The 14,748-nt window shown below is 40.0% G+C and overlaps 1 protein-coding gene across 1 annotated transcript in view; it reads right to left on the minus strand.

The window, feature by feature from the left end:
* Nucleotides 1–1,827: 1,827 nt before the first annotated feature.
* The window catches only part of ZNF485 (zinc finger protein 485), a 121,512-nt gene continuing 108,591 nt past the window's right edge, over nt 1,828–14,748 (minus strand). Inside the window, 6 exon segments of the mRNA XM_027589577.2 lie at nt 1,828–2,892; nt 2,894–3,410; nt 8,709–8,804; nt 9,369–9,495; nt 11,541–11,627; nt 13,929–14,219. Coding sequence (XP_027445378.1) covers nt 2,331–2,892; nt 2,894–3,410; nt 8,709–8,804; nt 9,369–9,495; nt 11,541–11,582 — 1,344 coding nt within the window. The 5' untranslated portion in view covers nt 11,583–11,627; nt 13,929–14,219 and the 3' untranslated portion in view covers nt 1,828–2,330.

The raw sequence follows: 14,748 nt of genomic DNA on the forward strand, positions 1-14,748 counted from the left end.
CAATCTCTGTAAGCTAGTCGAATTATTTGGGAGTGGCTTTTCTGGGTCAATGGGAGCACACATTTAGATTTACATTCACATTGTCAAACTGCTATCCAAAGCTTTACCAGTTTTCACTAATAACACACATATTCCCAACTGTGCTTCTAATTAATACTTGTCCTTTTCTAGTTTAAGTTGAATGTTTAGTTCCTTTCTGTTCCATAAAATTCATCAATAATCTTGCTTTATCTTATATTTTAAACTACCAGTGATATATTTGTATAATAAAAGATTGAAGTAATGCACAAACTATATTAAATGGATCCTACATCATTACACAATTTGGCTCTTTTCCCACTTAATGTCTTAGACATCTTTCCCTGTTAATTAAAAAATTAACTCATTACGGGCACCTAGGTGGCTCAGTCCAAGGTCTGACTTCAGCTCAGGTCATGATTTCAGGATCCTGGGATCGAGCTCCACTCAGCAAGGGAACCTGCTTCTCCCTCTCCCTCTGCCCCTGCCCCTGCTCATGCTCATTCTCTCTCTCTAATAAATAAATATTTTAAAAAATTAACTCAGGGAGCCTGGGTGGCTCAGTCGTTAAGCATCTGCCTTTGGCTCAGGTCATGATCTCCAGGTTCCTGGGATTGAGCCCTGTATCGGGCTCTCGGCTCTGCGGGAAGCCTGCTTCTCCCTCTCCCACGCCCCCTGCTTGTGTTCCCTCTCTCGCTGTGTCTCTCAAATAAATAAATAAAATCTTTAAAAATATATATTTTTGGGGGTGCCTGGGTGGCTCAGTTGGTTAAGCGACTGCCTTCGGCTCAGGTCGTGATCCTGGAGTCCCGGGATTGAGTCCCGCATCAGGCTCCCTGCTCAGCAGTGAGTTTCCTTCTCCCTCGGACCCTCCCCCCTCTCATAATTAACTCTTTAAATTTTAATTGATTAACTGAATGACTGCTTTGTAATTGTTATATATTAAATGACTGCATGGTAGTCCAATAAATGCATGTATCTTAATTTAACCATTGCCCTGGTGATAGATATTATGGTGACTCCAACTTTTCATTACTGTAGTGCTCTAAAGACCATCTTTACTCTTTATTGGATTTTAAGAAGTAGAAATGTTAAGTCGAAGAGTAGCTTTCTAAAAGTTGGTCGATATAGTCAAATTATGCTTCTCATCACCAAACACTTCATTAATTCACAATTCCTTCAATGATATGTAGGTGTGCCTATTTTCTTGCACCTTCAAAAGCACAAAATATTTTTATAAGTTTTTGCCTAATAGGACAAAAAAAAATTTGATCATTTTAATTCACATTTCTCTAAAGTTGGTTATATCTTTTTGACTACTTGTGCTTGTTTTTTCTGACAACTGTATATTCATATTCCAAACCATTTCTCCACTGGGATTTTTATATTATTTTTTTAAAGATTTATTTACTTTAGAGAGAGTGCACAGGGGGGAGGGGAAGAGGGAGAGCAGGGGAGAGAATCTAAAGCAAACTCCCCGCTGAGCAAGGAACCTGAGGCAAGGCTTGATCTCACAACCTGAGCTGAAATCAAGAGTAGGACATTTAACCGACTGAGCTACCCAGGCGCCCCTGGGATTTTTATATTATTCTTATGCATCTTTATGAACTCTTTAGATAGTCTAAGTATTATTTGTTATAATATGATGATGGTACTATTATTCTCTCCAAGTCTGGTTCTTTGTATTTTAACACCATGAAGCCTGTGATCATACAAAAGCTTTTGGTTTGTGTGTGTGTGTGTGTTTTATGGCTTCTGAATTTTCTTATTTAGAAAGACAACTGTGTTAAATTATAGAAGATACATGAATATATACGTGATTAAATATTTCAAAAAACAAAGCCAAAGTCAAAATTTCACTTCATCATACCAATAAAAACATTCTTCTCAAAGATAACAACTTTTGGACTTTATTTTACCAGCCCTTTTTGAATACACAGGACATATATGTACAAATAAAAATAGCTTCATTTTTTAAAATATAAATTAGACCACAATATGTAGATTTTCTGCTACTTGCTTTTTTAACTTGAACAAGGTATCATGGGGATATTTCTATGGCTCCATATAGAGTTCTACCTCATTCTTTTTACTTCCTATAGAGTGTTCTATAGTAACTATTTCCATATTGATAGACATTTAGGTTCTTCAAATATTTCACTAGTACAAACCATACTACAGTGAACATCCTTACAAGTGAGAAGTTCTCCAGGATAGAGGCACACAGACTACTTTTCTTAAACGTGTGATTTGTTGAGTGTCTCCTCTTTGATGGTCAAAAAGAATAAACTACTTCTGCATGATCAACCACACTAACTACATTTGATGGCTCTTTCTTCATTATGCATTTTCTTATGTTGTTTAAGGGCTGAACTCTGGGGAAAAGCCTTCCCACATACATTACATTCATAAGGTTTTTCTCCAGTATGGATTCTCTGATGTTCAACAAGGCCAGAGCTATGCCTGAAGGATTTCCCACATTTCTTACAGTAATAGGGCTTTCCTCCAGTATGAATTCTCTGATGTCCAATAAGGGTTGAGCTCTCTGTAAAGACTTTCCTACAGTCATTACATTGATAGGGTTTATTTCCACTATGAGTTTTCTGATGTCCAGCAAAGGATGAGCTATACCTAAAAGATTTTCCACATTTACTGCAGTGATAGGGTTTCTCTCCTGTATGCATTCTTTGATGACTAACAAGAGTTGAGCTCTTCCTAAAGGTTTTTCCACATTCATTACACCAATATGGTTTTTCACCAGTATGGATTTTCAAATGTTCCAACACAGTTGAGTTATCCCTAAAAGTTTTCCCACATACATTACATTTAAAAGGCTTCTCTCCGCTATGTATTCTCTCATGACGAGTAAGGGCTACTCTGAGCAAAGGCTTTCCCACAGTCATTACATTTGTAGGGTTTCTGACCAGTATGAATTCTCTGATGACGTAAAAGGATAGAGTTCTTTCCAAAAGCTTTTCCACATTCATTACATTTATGAGGTTTCTCTCTAGAATGAATTTTCTGATGATTAACAAATGTTGAGTGCTTCTTAAGGAATTTCCCACATTCAATACATCTATAAGGCTGCTTCCCTGTGTGAATTTTAAGATGATTTAAAAGAGATGAACTGCTCATAAAGGCTATGCCACATTCATTACATTTATGGGGTTTCTCACCAGTATGATTTCTCTGGTGGCTAATAAAGGAGGAATTATATTTGAAGACTTTCCCACATTCCTCACATTTATAATGTGTCTTCTCTGTGGAACTTCTGCCCTCCCAGTCCAGGCCTCTTTCCATCACGTCACTTTTTGTTTGCTCTCCCAGATCAGATCCTTCAGAAGTATGTTGCTTTAGGGGGGACATCTTTGTTTCAAACCAGTACTCCTGGACTGAAAAATTTTTTTTAATTCAAACATTCTCTACGTTAAAATACTCAAAGTGAGAGCTGCACAGGATAAAAATAATGTTCTATTCTACACAACTAAGGGTTATGTAAAATTAATTCATCCCACTTGTGATTCTTGCTAAGAAAAGATGGCAAGAATAAAGATAAAAGTCTAGAGAAATGGAAGGAAGTTATATAATAAACACTGTATTTAAAGAATGCAAGGAGCATCTAAGAAGTTGGCAAGTTAGGAAGGTAACACAGAAAACACATCCCCCCCAAAAATAGATGAGAATATGAGAATAAACACAAATTTGGAGAGAAAACCAAATATCCCAAAGCACACCATGATTACTAGGGCAGATTCCTATAGGCTGGTACATTTGAGAACACCTTAATGTCTCCAAAAACTTAAGAATAACATTTCTTCGAGAATTTAACAGAGAACCAATACTCAGTGTCTCAGAGAAAAAAATAGACAAAATATTTAAGGAACCAAAATAGTTCTCAGGCCAAAAAATTGTAATCTATGTTTTTTAACATATCTTAAAAAGAACATACCAATCAAATTGTGATCTTTTTTACAAAGTACACACCTATGACACAAGAGAAAATAGGTAAGATGATTATGACAAGTAGATTCTGAAAAACTAATGGAGCCAAATTTATGATAAAACAATCACTGATCAATTCTTTTACTGAATGAATTTTTCTTATATACACACATACACATTTACATTTATATATTTTATTATTTATATTTATTAGCCAGGGGAGAGATTCCATACATCAGATACCAGAGCTAAGAATTTTTTTTTTTTTTTTTTTTTTTAGGAAAACTCAAGTTGAAAATGAAGCCTGGTGAGAAACAGCCCAGATCCTTCAAATGGCCTTTGATGGGATATACATTTAATGTGTAATGGTTAAACTAGAGAAAATTTTAAGATACTGATTGTAAAGGAAGGTGGAGGCAAATTAGTCATATGAAGAGAAACGCAAGCACACTGACACTTGTTCTATAACAAAGATAGCTTGCAGAGCATTGAGGAAGAGAAGACTACACAGGCACTTGTGAGGTGCGGGGTGGGGGGTGGTTAAACATGAACCCTACCTCTTCCCATGCACAAAAATCAATTCTAAGAGGGGCGCCTGAGTGGCTCAGTTGTTGGGCGTCTGCCTTCAGCTCGGGTCATGATCCCAGGGTCCTGGGATCGAGCCCCACATCGGGCTCCCTGCTCGGCAGGGAGACTGCTTCTCCCTCTCCCACTCCCCCTGCTTGTGTTCCCTCTCTCGCTGTGTCTCTCTCTGTCAAATAAATAAATAAAATCTAAAAAAAAAAAAAAAAATCAATTCTAAGAGGACAATAAATCTAAAAGTAAGAGACAAACAATAAAACTTCTAGGAGTTAACACAGAAGAATGTTTTCATGAATGTGGGGAAAGGAAAGATTTATTTAAAAGGACACAAAAAGCACTGACAAGAAAGGGAAAGATTGATAAACTAGAGATCATTAAAATTAAGAACTTCTATTCATCAAAAGACCATTAATAGTCAAAAGCAAACCACAGAGAGAACGGTGATACTGCATATATAATCAACAAAGGGCTCTCTGAATTGATAATTCATAAAAGATGATATATAATGGGGGTGCCTGAGTGGCTCAGTCGTTAAGTGTCTGCCTTCGGCTCAGGTCATGATCCCAGGGTCCTGGGATCGAGCCCCATGTCGGGCTCCCTGCTCAGCGGAAGGCCTGCTTCTCCCTCTCCCACTCCCCCTGCTTGTGTTCCCTCTCTCACTGTGTCTCTGTCTGTCAAATAAATAAATAAAATCTTAAAAAAAAAAAGATGATATATAATGGCCAATAAACATTTGAAAATGTCCTCAACCTCATTATATATCAGAGATAAGGATATTAAAACCACATTGAGATACACAATACACCCAAAGAATGCCTAACTTCAAAAGACTGGCATTATCAAGTGTTCATAGATACAGAAAAATGAATACTCTCACACAGATGGCAGAAATATAAATGGCACAAACCTTTCAAAAATTATTTGGCATTACGTATTTGGCATTATGGAATATATGCATATCCCATAAAATAAAAATTCCACTCCTTAGGTATATGTCCAAAAGAAATGTATCCACACATGAACCAAAAGATAACCTATAAGAATGTTCATAGCAACTCTAACAGTCAAAAGCTGGAAATATCCCAAATATCCATCCACATATATGAGATAAGCTATGGAATAGCCATACAATGAATAAAATACTCCAGCAGTGGTTTTCCAAGCATGGTCCCCAGCCCAACAGCATCAGCATCAGCATCACCTGGGAACTTGGTAGAAATTTTCAGTTCACACTCCAAACCTACTGAATAAAAAACTCTGAGGGTGAGATCTAGTAATTGTACCTAAGCATGCTTTCTGATGCATATTAAAGTTTTAAGAATCACTGATCCACAGCAAGGACAATGAATTAAAGCGGCCAAATAAACTTTAGTGTTAGTTTAGGGGTGTGGAGGGAGAATGGCTAATTATTGGGAGGGATCAACATGTGATTTAGTAGTAATGCCAATCTTCTTTTCTTTGACCTGAGTGCTGGTTACATAGTAGTGGCTTTAAAAATACTAATTCAGACTGTGTATATATACTTATCAACTTTTCTATATATATATTAAATTTTTAAAAGGCTTTAAGAAAGAAACAAAGGAAGGGTAGCTTATGAGTCTCTTAATACTTGATCAGAGAAATTAAAACACCAATTGCAAAATATCTAATAATCAAGGAAACCATATCAGAATCTATTGAATACAACCAAAACACTGCACAAACAAAAGTTTAAAGCTCTAAATATTTATATTACATAAACAAGAATGAAAATCAATAAATTTAAGTAAACAAGAAGGTTAGAAAAAGTAAATAAACCTAAGAAAACAAAAGGGAAAAGGAATTAAATATTAAAAAACAAAATAATAATGCACAAATACATCTAACAGCTCTTTAAAAAAGCAGAAGAGTTATTAAATCTTAAAAAGACAAATAAATAATGTAAGAAATTAGTAGAAGGTAACCATAAATGTAGAGGATATTACAAAAGAATCATAGGGGTACCCGGCTGGCTCAGTTGGAAGAACACACGACTCCTGATCTCGGGGTCATGAGTATGAGCCCCGCATTGAGTGTAGAGATTACTTAAAAAGATAAATAAATAAACTTTTAAAAAATAAACAAATAAAAATCAAAAAGAATCATAAAGGCAGGGCACCTGGGTGGCTCAGTCAGTTAAGCGTCTGCCTTTGGCTCAGGCCGTGATCCCAGGGTTCTGGGATCAAGTCTCATGTTGGGCTCCCTGCTCATCGGGGAGTGTTTCTCCCTCTTCCTCTGCCCCTTCCCACCAGCCAGTGCTCCGCGCCCCCCCTTCCTGCCCTCAAATAAATAAATAAATAAATAAAATTTAAAAAGAACCATAAAGGCTACTTTGTTCAAAACTATAGCAATAACTTGAGAACTTGAATTACTGGATATTTTTAGTAAATTGTAAATTATCAAAACTGTTTTGAGAGAGAGCAAAAATCTACTTGGACAAGCTACCATAAAAGAGAGATTATCATCAAATAACTACCCCCTAATTTCTCTCCCCTGCTCCCTGCCATTAAAAATAAGTAAAAACCGGGGTGCCTGACTGGCTCAGTTGGTTAAGCACCTGCCTTCAGCTCAGGTTTTGATCTCAGGGTCCTGGGATCGAGCCCCCCAGTGGGCTCCCTGCTCAGTGGGAAGCCTGCATCTCCCTCTCCCTCTGCCTACATCTCCCCCTGCTTGTGTTCTCTCTCTCTGTCAAATAAATAAATTTTTTAATAAATAAAATATTAAAAAATAAGTAAAAACAAAACAAGGGCCAAACTTTCAGGGAACCAGCTATCATGTGAATTAAACTATACCACAGGATGAAAATAGGAAAGATCCAAAAAAAAACCAATAGAGTGGAATACGCAAAAAAGGAGGGGGAAGTGTAAAACATGGAATTATTGTGGAATCTTTGCATAAAGATGTATTACCTTCCAATGGATGGAAGAAATATCAAAGGAAACACTGCTAGCTTTTACTACATCTAAATTCTAAACAACTTATATCAAAAAATACCAAAATTAAAACAGAAAGAACAAAGAATAAGGAAGACTGAGTTACTGTTATTACCCTATAAAGAATCTACACAGGGGTGCCTGGATTACTCAGTTAAGCATCTGCCTTGGGCTCAGGTCATGATTTCAGGGTCCTGGGGTCAGCCCCAGGAGTCAGGCTTCCTGCTCAGCGGGGAGTCTGCTTCTTCCTCTGCCCTTCCCTCCCCCCGCCCCACGCTCATGCACGCACTCTCTCTCTCTCAAATGAATAAATAAAATCTTTTTGAAAAAAAAAAGAATCTACACAAAAATTTAGGGGAAAATTTAGTTAAATGTAGTAAGAACAAAAAGAATTACTGAAAAGCATTAAAAAACAAAACAAAGCCAAAAACCTAGGTTAAACAAATTATGTATCCTTGGTATTTTCCATGAAATACAGTTATAAAAGTTTCTCTGAGGATGATATAGGCAAAATGACAGAGTTTTTTAAAAAAGGAATATTGGCAGGATAAATATTTTAGGTGAGAGAAACATCCATGTTTAAAGATTTTGAAATGAATTATGACACGAAGAAAGTGACATACAGAAATTTATGCAAAGTATATGTAAAAAAAAAAATGAGAGTCAAGAGTAAAGGATAACAGAGAAGAGAAATTTAAAAAGACCACAGGGAAGAAAATGCCTCCCCATCAGTTTGTTTGCCAAAAATAGTAATTATCTGATAGGAAACTATGCTTACACTTGGAATCTGCCACTGTCACTATATGATTAGAGATAATGGATATTAAAACTAGAAAGGGATATACAGTCATTTATTAAGCTAACCATGACAGAATTTGAAAGGAATTGAGAATGGGACAGAAAACAAAAACAAAGTATAGCCTGAAAAGTGCCTGAAAATGGGAAGGGAAAAAAACACATAAAGAGACTGAGGATTTCAGAGCAAGAGGTCATGCGCCTGAGGCCCTCAACAAGGGAGCAGCTCTCCATAGGAATGAAGAGAAAAATGGCAAGTCATTTGACACGACAATGACATTAAAAAGAGGAAACTGGTGTCAAGTGCCCCAGCCCTGCTGCCCAGACATGGGCCCTCCAAGATGAGCCTTCTGACCAAGAACCCCTCCTCACCATTCAATGTGTTCAGCTGCTGCTTGAAATGGTTCCCACCTCACTCACCAGAACAAGTATCTGATGGAATCTGTTGTACTTGCATCCATGGCTCTGCCCCTTGCTCCAACTGGGTGATTAGTTTGGGTTTGGAAGAGAGAAGTCCTATTAGTACAGAAAGAAAAGGAATGTGACTGTAGTGATGAGCAAAAGCAGTTATCCCAGACCTCAATCTCAGGGAGGCCTAGAGGGTGGTATCAGGATGTCCAAATCATGTAGTTATAGACATGTACATGGAAAAATTTAGAGAATTGGGCTAGACTGCACAAAAAGCTGTCATCTTAAACTCTGTATGACTCTTTCTGAGGGACAGAATGAGCATTAACTGCAGCCTCTAAGCCCATGCTAAAAACAAACAAACAAAACCTCCCATTTAAGATTTTTAAATACCCCGTATACCTGTGAAAACCCACAGTTGCCCAGGAAATCAATTTTGAGTTAAAAAGACATCCTTACGGGGTGCCTGGGTGGCTCAGTTGGTTCAGAGTCCGCCTTCAGCTCAGGTCATGATCCTGGGGTCCTGGGATCAAGCCCCCTGTCAGGCTCCCTGCTCAGTAGGGAGTCTGCTTCTCCCTCTCCCTCTTCCCCTCTCCCCTGCTCGCATGCACTCTCATGTTCTCTCTCTCTCTCAAAGAAATAAAATCTTAAAAAAAAAAAAGACACCCTTACCCACAGACACCAGATTCCCATAGTTTTCCAGCATCACATCCCTGTACAGGGCTTGCTGAGTGGCATCCAAGTGTTTCCATTCAAACTGAGTAAGGGCCACGGCTACATCCCCAAATGTCAGTGATCCCTGCAAAATCAAACCCAATTCTGCTCATCCAGGAACTGTTTACACCCTTGACCCTGAAGTAGAGAACCAGGAAGTCCTCACTAGAAAAGGAAAGTAACACATTCAAGGCCAGCTTCCGATATTTCAGATTGTTTATGCAGAGGGAAGTGGAACACAGTTAATGAAAGGATCAAGGGGGAAAATATATAACAGGCTCAGAAATCAGACTTGCTACACAGGAACAAAAAATTAAAAGATAAGAAGCTGGAAAATCCAGCCAGGGATTAAGGGAGGTCATGGCCCCTCATCTGACCCACACTGCCCTCCTCATGCCAACACACCTATCATGCTCCCTCCTCTGGGCATGGCATTTGCTCATCTCTCACTTTGTAGGTCTTTACTTAAATGTCACCTCATCAGAAAGTTCTTCTCTTTTCTCTTTTCCCATCCTCTACCACCCTCTATCCCATGACCCACTTCACTTTCTTCACACGATTTCTCACTTCCTAGCAAGATTAGATTTATTGTTGGTATCATCTACAATGTGAGCTCCGGGAGGTTAGGGACCAGTTGGGTCACTGCTGCCTCACCAGCCTAAAATACTGCCTGGCACATTTCGGAAGTGTTCAAGGATTTGTCAATTAACGAAAGAACTGAAACTCAAAAAGACATGCAAAGTGATACTGGCTTCATCCTAGAATTTACTGGGAAATAATATATATTTGTCAATAGCCTTTCCTAGCAATAGCAACTTAATATGTAACAGGCACAGTGCTAAGCCCCAGGCTATACATCATCTCTCTGAATTTCTACCATGACTATTCATAAAGTAAATCTATTTTATCATTAAGGGTAGTAAAGCTCAGAGAGTTGAAAGAACCTGTTCAAAGTTACCAGGCTGGTTGACTACAGTATAAAAAGGAACTATAAAAAATGGTAATGAAACTATGGAGCAAATTGGAAGAAATGGCTATGACAAATTAAAAGGAAAAAAAATGGGTAAACCTAAAAAATACATATGCGAAAGTGTTTCAAATGAAATAATTTGACTTGTTAGTGTGATAGGAATATAGGTAACCTTTAATTTTTAAAATTTTCTGTATTCTTGGGGCGCCTGGGTGGCTCAGTCGTAAGCGTCTGCCTTCAGCTCAGGTCATGATCCCGGGGTCCTGGGATCGAGCCCCACATCGGGCTCCCCGCTCCGTGGGAAGCCTGCTTCTCCCTCTCCCACTTCCCCTGCTTGTGTTCCCTCTCTCGCTGTGTCTCTGTCAAATAAATAAAATCTTTAAAAAAAATTAAAATTCTCTGTACTCTTAATTTGTGTAATACTCAACTATATATTACTTCCTGTCAAAATGCTAATTACTTCCTGTCAACTTTTCAAAATCCTTCAAAACCCAGTTTCCTCCAGAATAAAGGCAAACTCCAGCCTGGCATTCTAGACCCCAAATGTTTTCAAATGTCTCTGAGACCAGTTTGTTCCTGGTTTAGATGTGATGGTTTCACTTATGTCCTAGCCTTCCCCTAGTCACCCCATCTTCTGCAATTATGCAAGCTTCATTTAATCTTCAGGAAGAACTAAAAGGATTACCACCACTACCACCACCACCCATCCACCCTTTAGACTCCTCTGACCCCTGAATATCAAAAGCACTACCATCAAAAAAAAAAAGCACTACCATCACTATATCATGTATATCATTCACTGACACTTCAGCCTCTGTCGTTGTATGATGAGTCTGTTTTTCATCTTCTGTGAGTTGGCAACCCCTTTCAGGCAACAGCTATACTTTTCCTACAAAGTATTCTTCAGCTTCTAGCACTCTAGAAAGCATGGGTAGCAAAAATCTATTTAGTGAACAACTCTGTAATGGGTAGAGAGGAAATGAAGGGACAACAGTGGGGAGAGGGCTCCTTTCTCTGTAAAGCTGCACCAATCCAGGATAGGCTCAGGCAACCTAATTTGGTCCATACACAGGGCAGAGCATCTTCCAGGCAAGGAGCATAAACCCAACTTCACTTTGAAATAGTGGCCATTTCTCGGGAAAAGTTGAAGTCAAACTTGCCTCGATTTGGGGTCTTGGTAGTCTTGGGGCCATCTGTCTCATGAACTGTTCTCCCAGGCAAGGGCAAAGAATTCTGAATAAGCCAATCTGGGAAAAAAGAAAGGAAATATGAGGAAGTCCCTCCATGTCCTAAACTAGCTAGAACTTGCTCTCTGCAAGCTGGACAAGACCAGTCCTCCACCCTCCCCGCTCCCCACGAAGGTGGGTGGACACGTGAAGGTGGTTAATGTCAGGGTCGGCTGCCTGGAATCTGGCCCGGCAGCAAGCTCCAGGCCAAGCTCTGGGTGTGAGTCAGTCAGGCACCTTCGCCAAAACGGGTGGAAAGTCTCGTAGGTGACTCAATCTCGGCCTCAGCGCAAGCCTTTAAACTTCCGGTCAGGCGCCAGACCCGGGCGGTAACTCGACAGGGCACCGCTCCTCGGGGTGGGGCCCCGGCCACATTTGCCCGTCCCCTCCTCAGCCGGCTCCTTCCAAGGTCGGCTCCCTGAAGAAAAGAGGGGTGCACCAGGTCTCAGGGCCCCAGCCCGGCGGCAGCGTTCCAGGACCAAGCTGGGCGGGCTGGGCCGCGAGGCTGAACGCGCGGTAAAACTGCGACCACCCAAGGCGACACTGGTCGCAGAGACCTGCGAGCTTCCAGGAACCTCGCTCTACGCACGCGGAGGCGGGCAGGGCCGGAAACGGAAGCGGCCGCGGAGCCTCTGGGAAATGTAGTCTGGGATTCCGTCCAGGGTCTCAGTGTCTCCATCCTATGCCTTTCTCAGGATCATTTGGGGTGCTTTGAAAAGCAGTGGGGCCTTGGTCCCAGCTTCAGAGATTCTGGAGTAATGCTCTGGGTAGTCCTGGCATCGGGATTTTTTTAAACCTCCCACGTGATTCTAATATGCAGCCAAGACTGGCACCCAATGCTAGAAACATGCAAATCTATGAGACATGTTTTATGTTACTTTGGGACAGCTCTTTATGATTGATTCGTTTGCTTATTTGTTTCCAAGCAATCCCACTTTGATTTTAAGCAAAGAAAAAGCATGTTAGAAAAGTAGAACACCCAAAACACTAAAAATTTCCTATTTGCTGACATAGAAGATGGAACAAGATTGAATCCATTTTTTTAAATGTGTTATTTTCTAAGAGAAAAAGAAAGTACTACTTATAAACTCCAGGAATTGGATAGCTTAGTAAGGAAAGTGTATCTCTTTTGTTCAGTTAGGACTTTTTATTTGGAAGACCATTTCTCAGAACGGGGCATTGACTTACCAAATTAACAGTGATTAACCAGTGCCCTGCTAAATGCCACTCACTATTCTAGATGCTAAGGACAGAGCACTTGACAAGGACTCCCTCCTTAACCAAACTTTGGTCAGGATCCTCTGAATCCTCTTCTATAAGACCTTGTCTTTGGCGTAGTAAGTCCAATTTTATCGCAGAATCCTACTAAGCCAGTTCATCAAGAATTCCCCCACCCAGGGGCGCCTGGGTGGCTCAGTCAGTTAAGCGTCTACGTTCAGATGGGGTCATGGTGCCAGGGTCCTGAGATCGAGCCCTGCGTCAGGCTCCCTGCTCAGTGGGGAGCCTGCTTCTCCCTCTCCGTCCCTGGGCTCGTACTCACTCTGTCTCAAGTAAATAAAGTCTTTAAAAAGAAAAAAAAAAAGAATTCCCCCACCCTTGGAATCCCATCAAGCTCCTTCTCCCCCCCCAAACTCCTATTCTCCCCTCCCCCATCTTGACTCCTAACCACTTTCTTCATGGTCCTCTTCCATTTATTCCCTCACCCTGTCCGTTGGCTATAAATCCCCATTTGCCCCCGTTGTCCTGGGACTTACAAACTCTCTTCCATCTTGCAAGGCAATAAAGTCTTGAATAAAGTCTTCTTTGCAAGCTTCAAAAGGTGTCGGTATAATTTCTCTTTAACACAGTGAACCAAACAAATAATGTCTGTCCCCTCAAAGATCTTACATTCAAATGGACATTTGGAAGTGAGAGATTCAACAAAATCAGGGTAAAGAAGTGAGAAGAGGATTCTTATTTAACCTAGAGCTGTAAGGACTGGCCCCTTTGATAAGAGATCATATGTGCAGAAGTCTTTAGGAAGTGAGGTAACAAAAAGGGGTATATCTGTGGGAAGTTAGTTTCAGGCAGATAAAACAGCAGATGCAAAGCCCCTACAGAGTGTACTTGGTTTATTTGAGGAACAGTAAAAAGTCAAGGGGTTAGAACACTAAAGACAGGTAAAGGGTAGATCATGTTTGTGATGATTAATTTTACATGTCAACTTGATTGGGCTAAGGGACACTCAGACAGCTGGTAAAACATTAATTCTGGATGTGTCCGCGAGAATGTTTCCAGAAAACATTACCATTTGCATCAATAGACTGAGTAAAGAAGATCTACCTTTACCAATAGGGACAGACATCATCCAATCCACTGAGAGGCCAGTTGAACAAAAATGTGGAGGAAGGATGAATTCTCTCTCTCTTTCTTCTTGAGCTGAGACATCCATCTTCTCTAGTCCTCAGACATCGGAGCTTCTGGTTCTCAGGCCTTCAGATTCTGGGACATCCTCCAACACACCACCCCTCCCTTCTCAGGCCTTCAGCCATTGGCTCCCCTGGTTCTCAGGCCTTCTGACACAGACTGAATTATACCTGCTTGCAGACGGCAGATCATGGGACTTCTCATCCTCTATAAACAAATGAGCCAATTAATTAATTAATTAATTACACATATACTATCATTCTGTTTCTCTGGAAGACCCTGACTAATACAATATTGGTCCATTTAGTCCACTGCAAGGACATTGGCTCTTACTTTGAATGAGATAAGAAGCCATCAGAATGTGGGGAATTACAATCCTCATTCACTGTTGGTGGAATGATAAAGTGGTGTGGCCATTTTGGAAAACAGTTTGGCAGTTCCTCAAAACTTTAAACATGGAGTTATCATATCACTCGGTGATACCATTCCCAGGTACATCTACACAAAAACTTGTACATAAGAGTCCATAGCAGTGTTACTCACAAGAGTCAAAAGTGGGAAAGGCACAAATGTCTATCAACTGGCAAATGGATAAAAAAGTATGGTATATCCAAACAGTGGGATATTTGGCAATAAAAGGAAAGTATTGATATACGTTACATAATTGATAAACTTTGAAAACAATACTAAGCAAAAAAAAAAAGATAGTCACAGGGCACCTGGGTGGCTCAGTCAT

The sequence above is a fragment of the Zalophus californianus genome, chromosome 15 (genome assembly GCF_009762305.2).
Source record: "Zalophus californianus isolate mZalCal1 chromosome 15, mZalCal1.pri.v2, whole genome shotgun sequence".
Lineage (NCBI taxonomy): Eukaryota > Metazoa > Chordata > Mammalia > Carnivora > Otariidae > Zalophus > Zalophus californianus.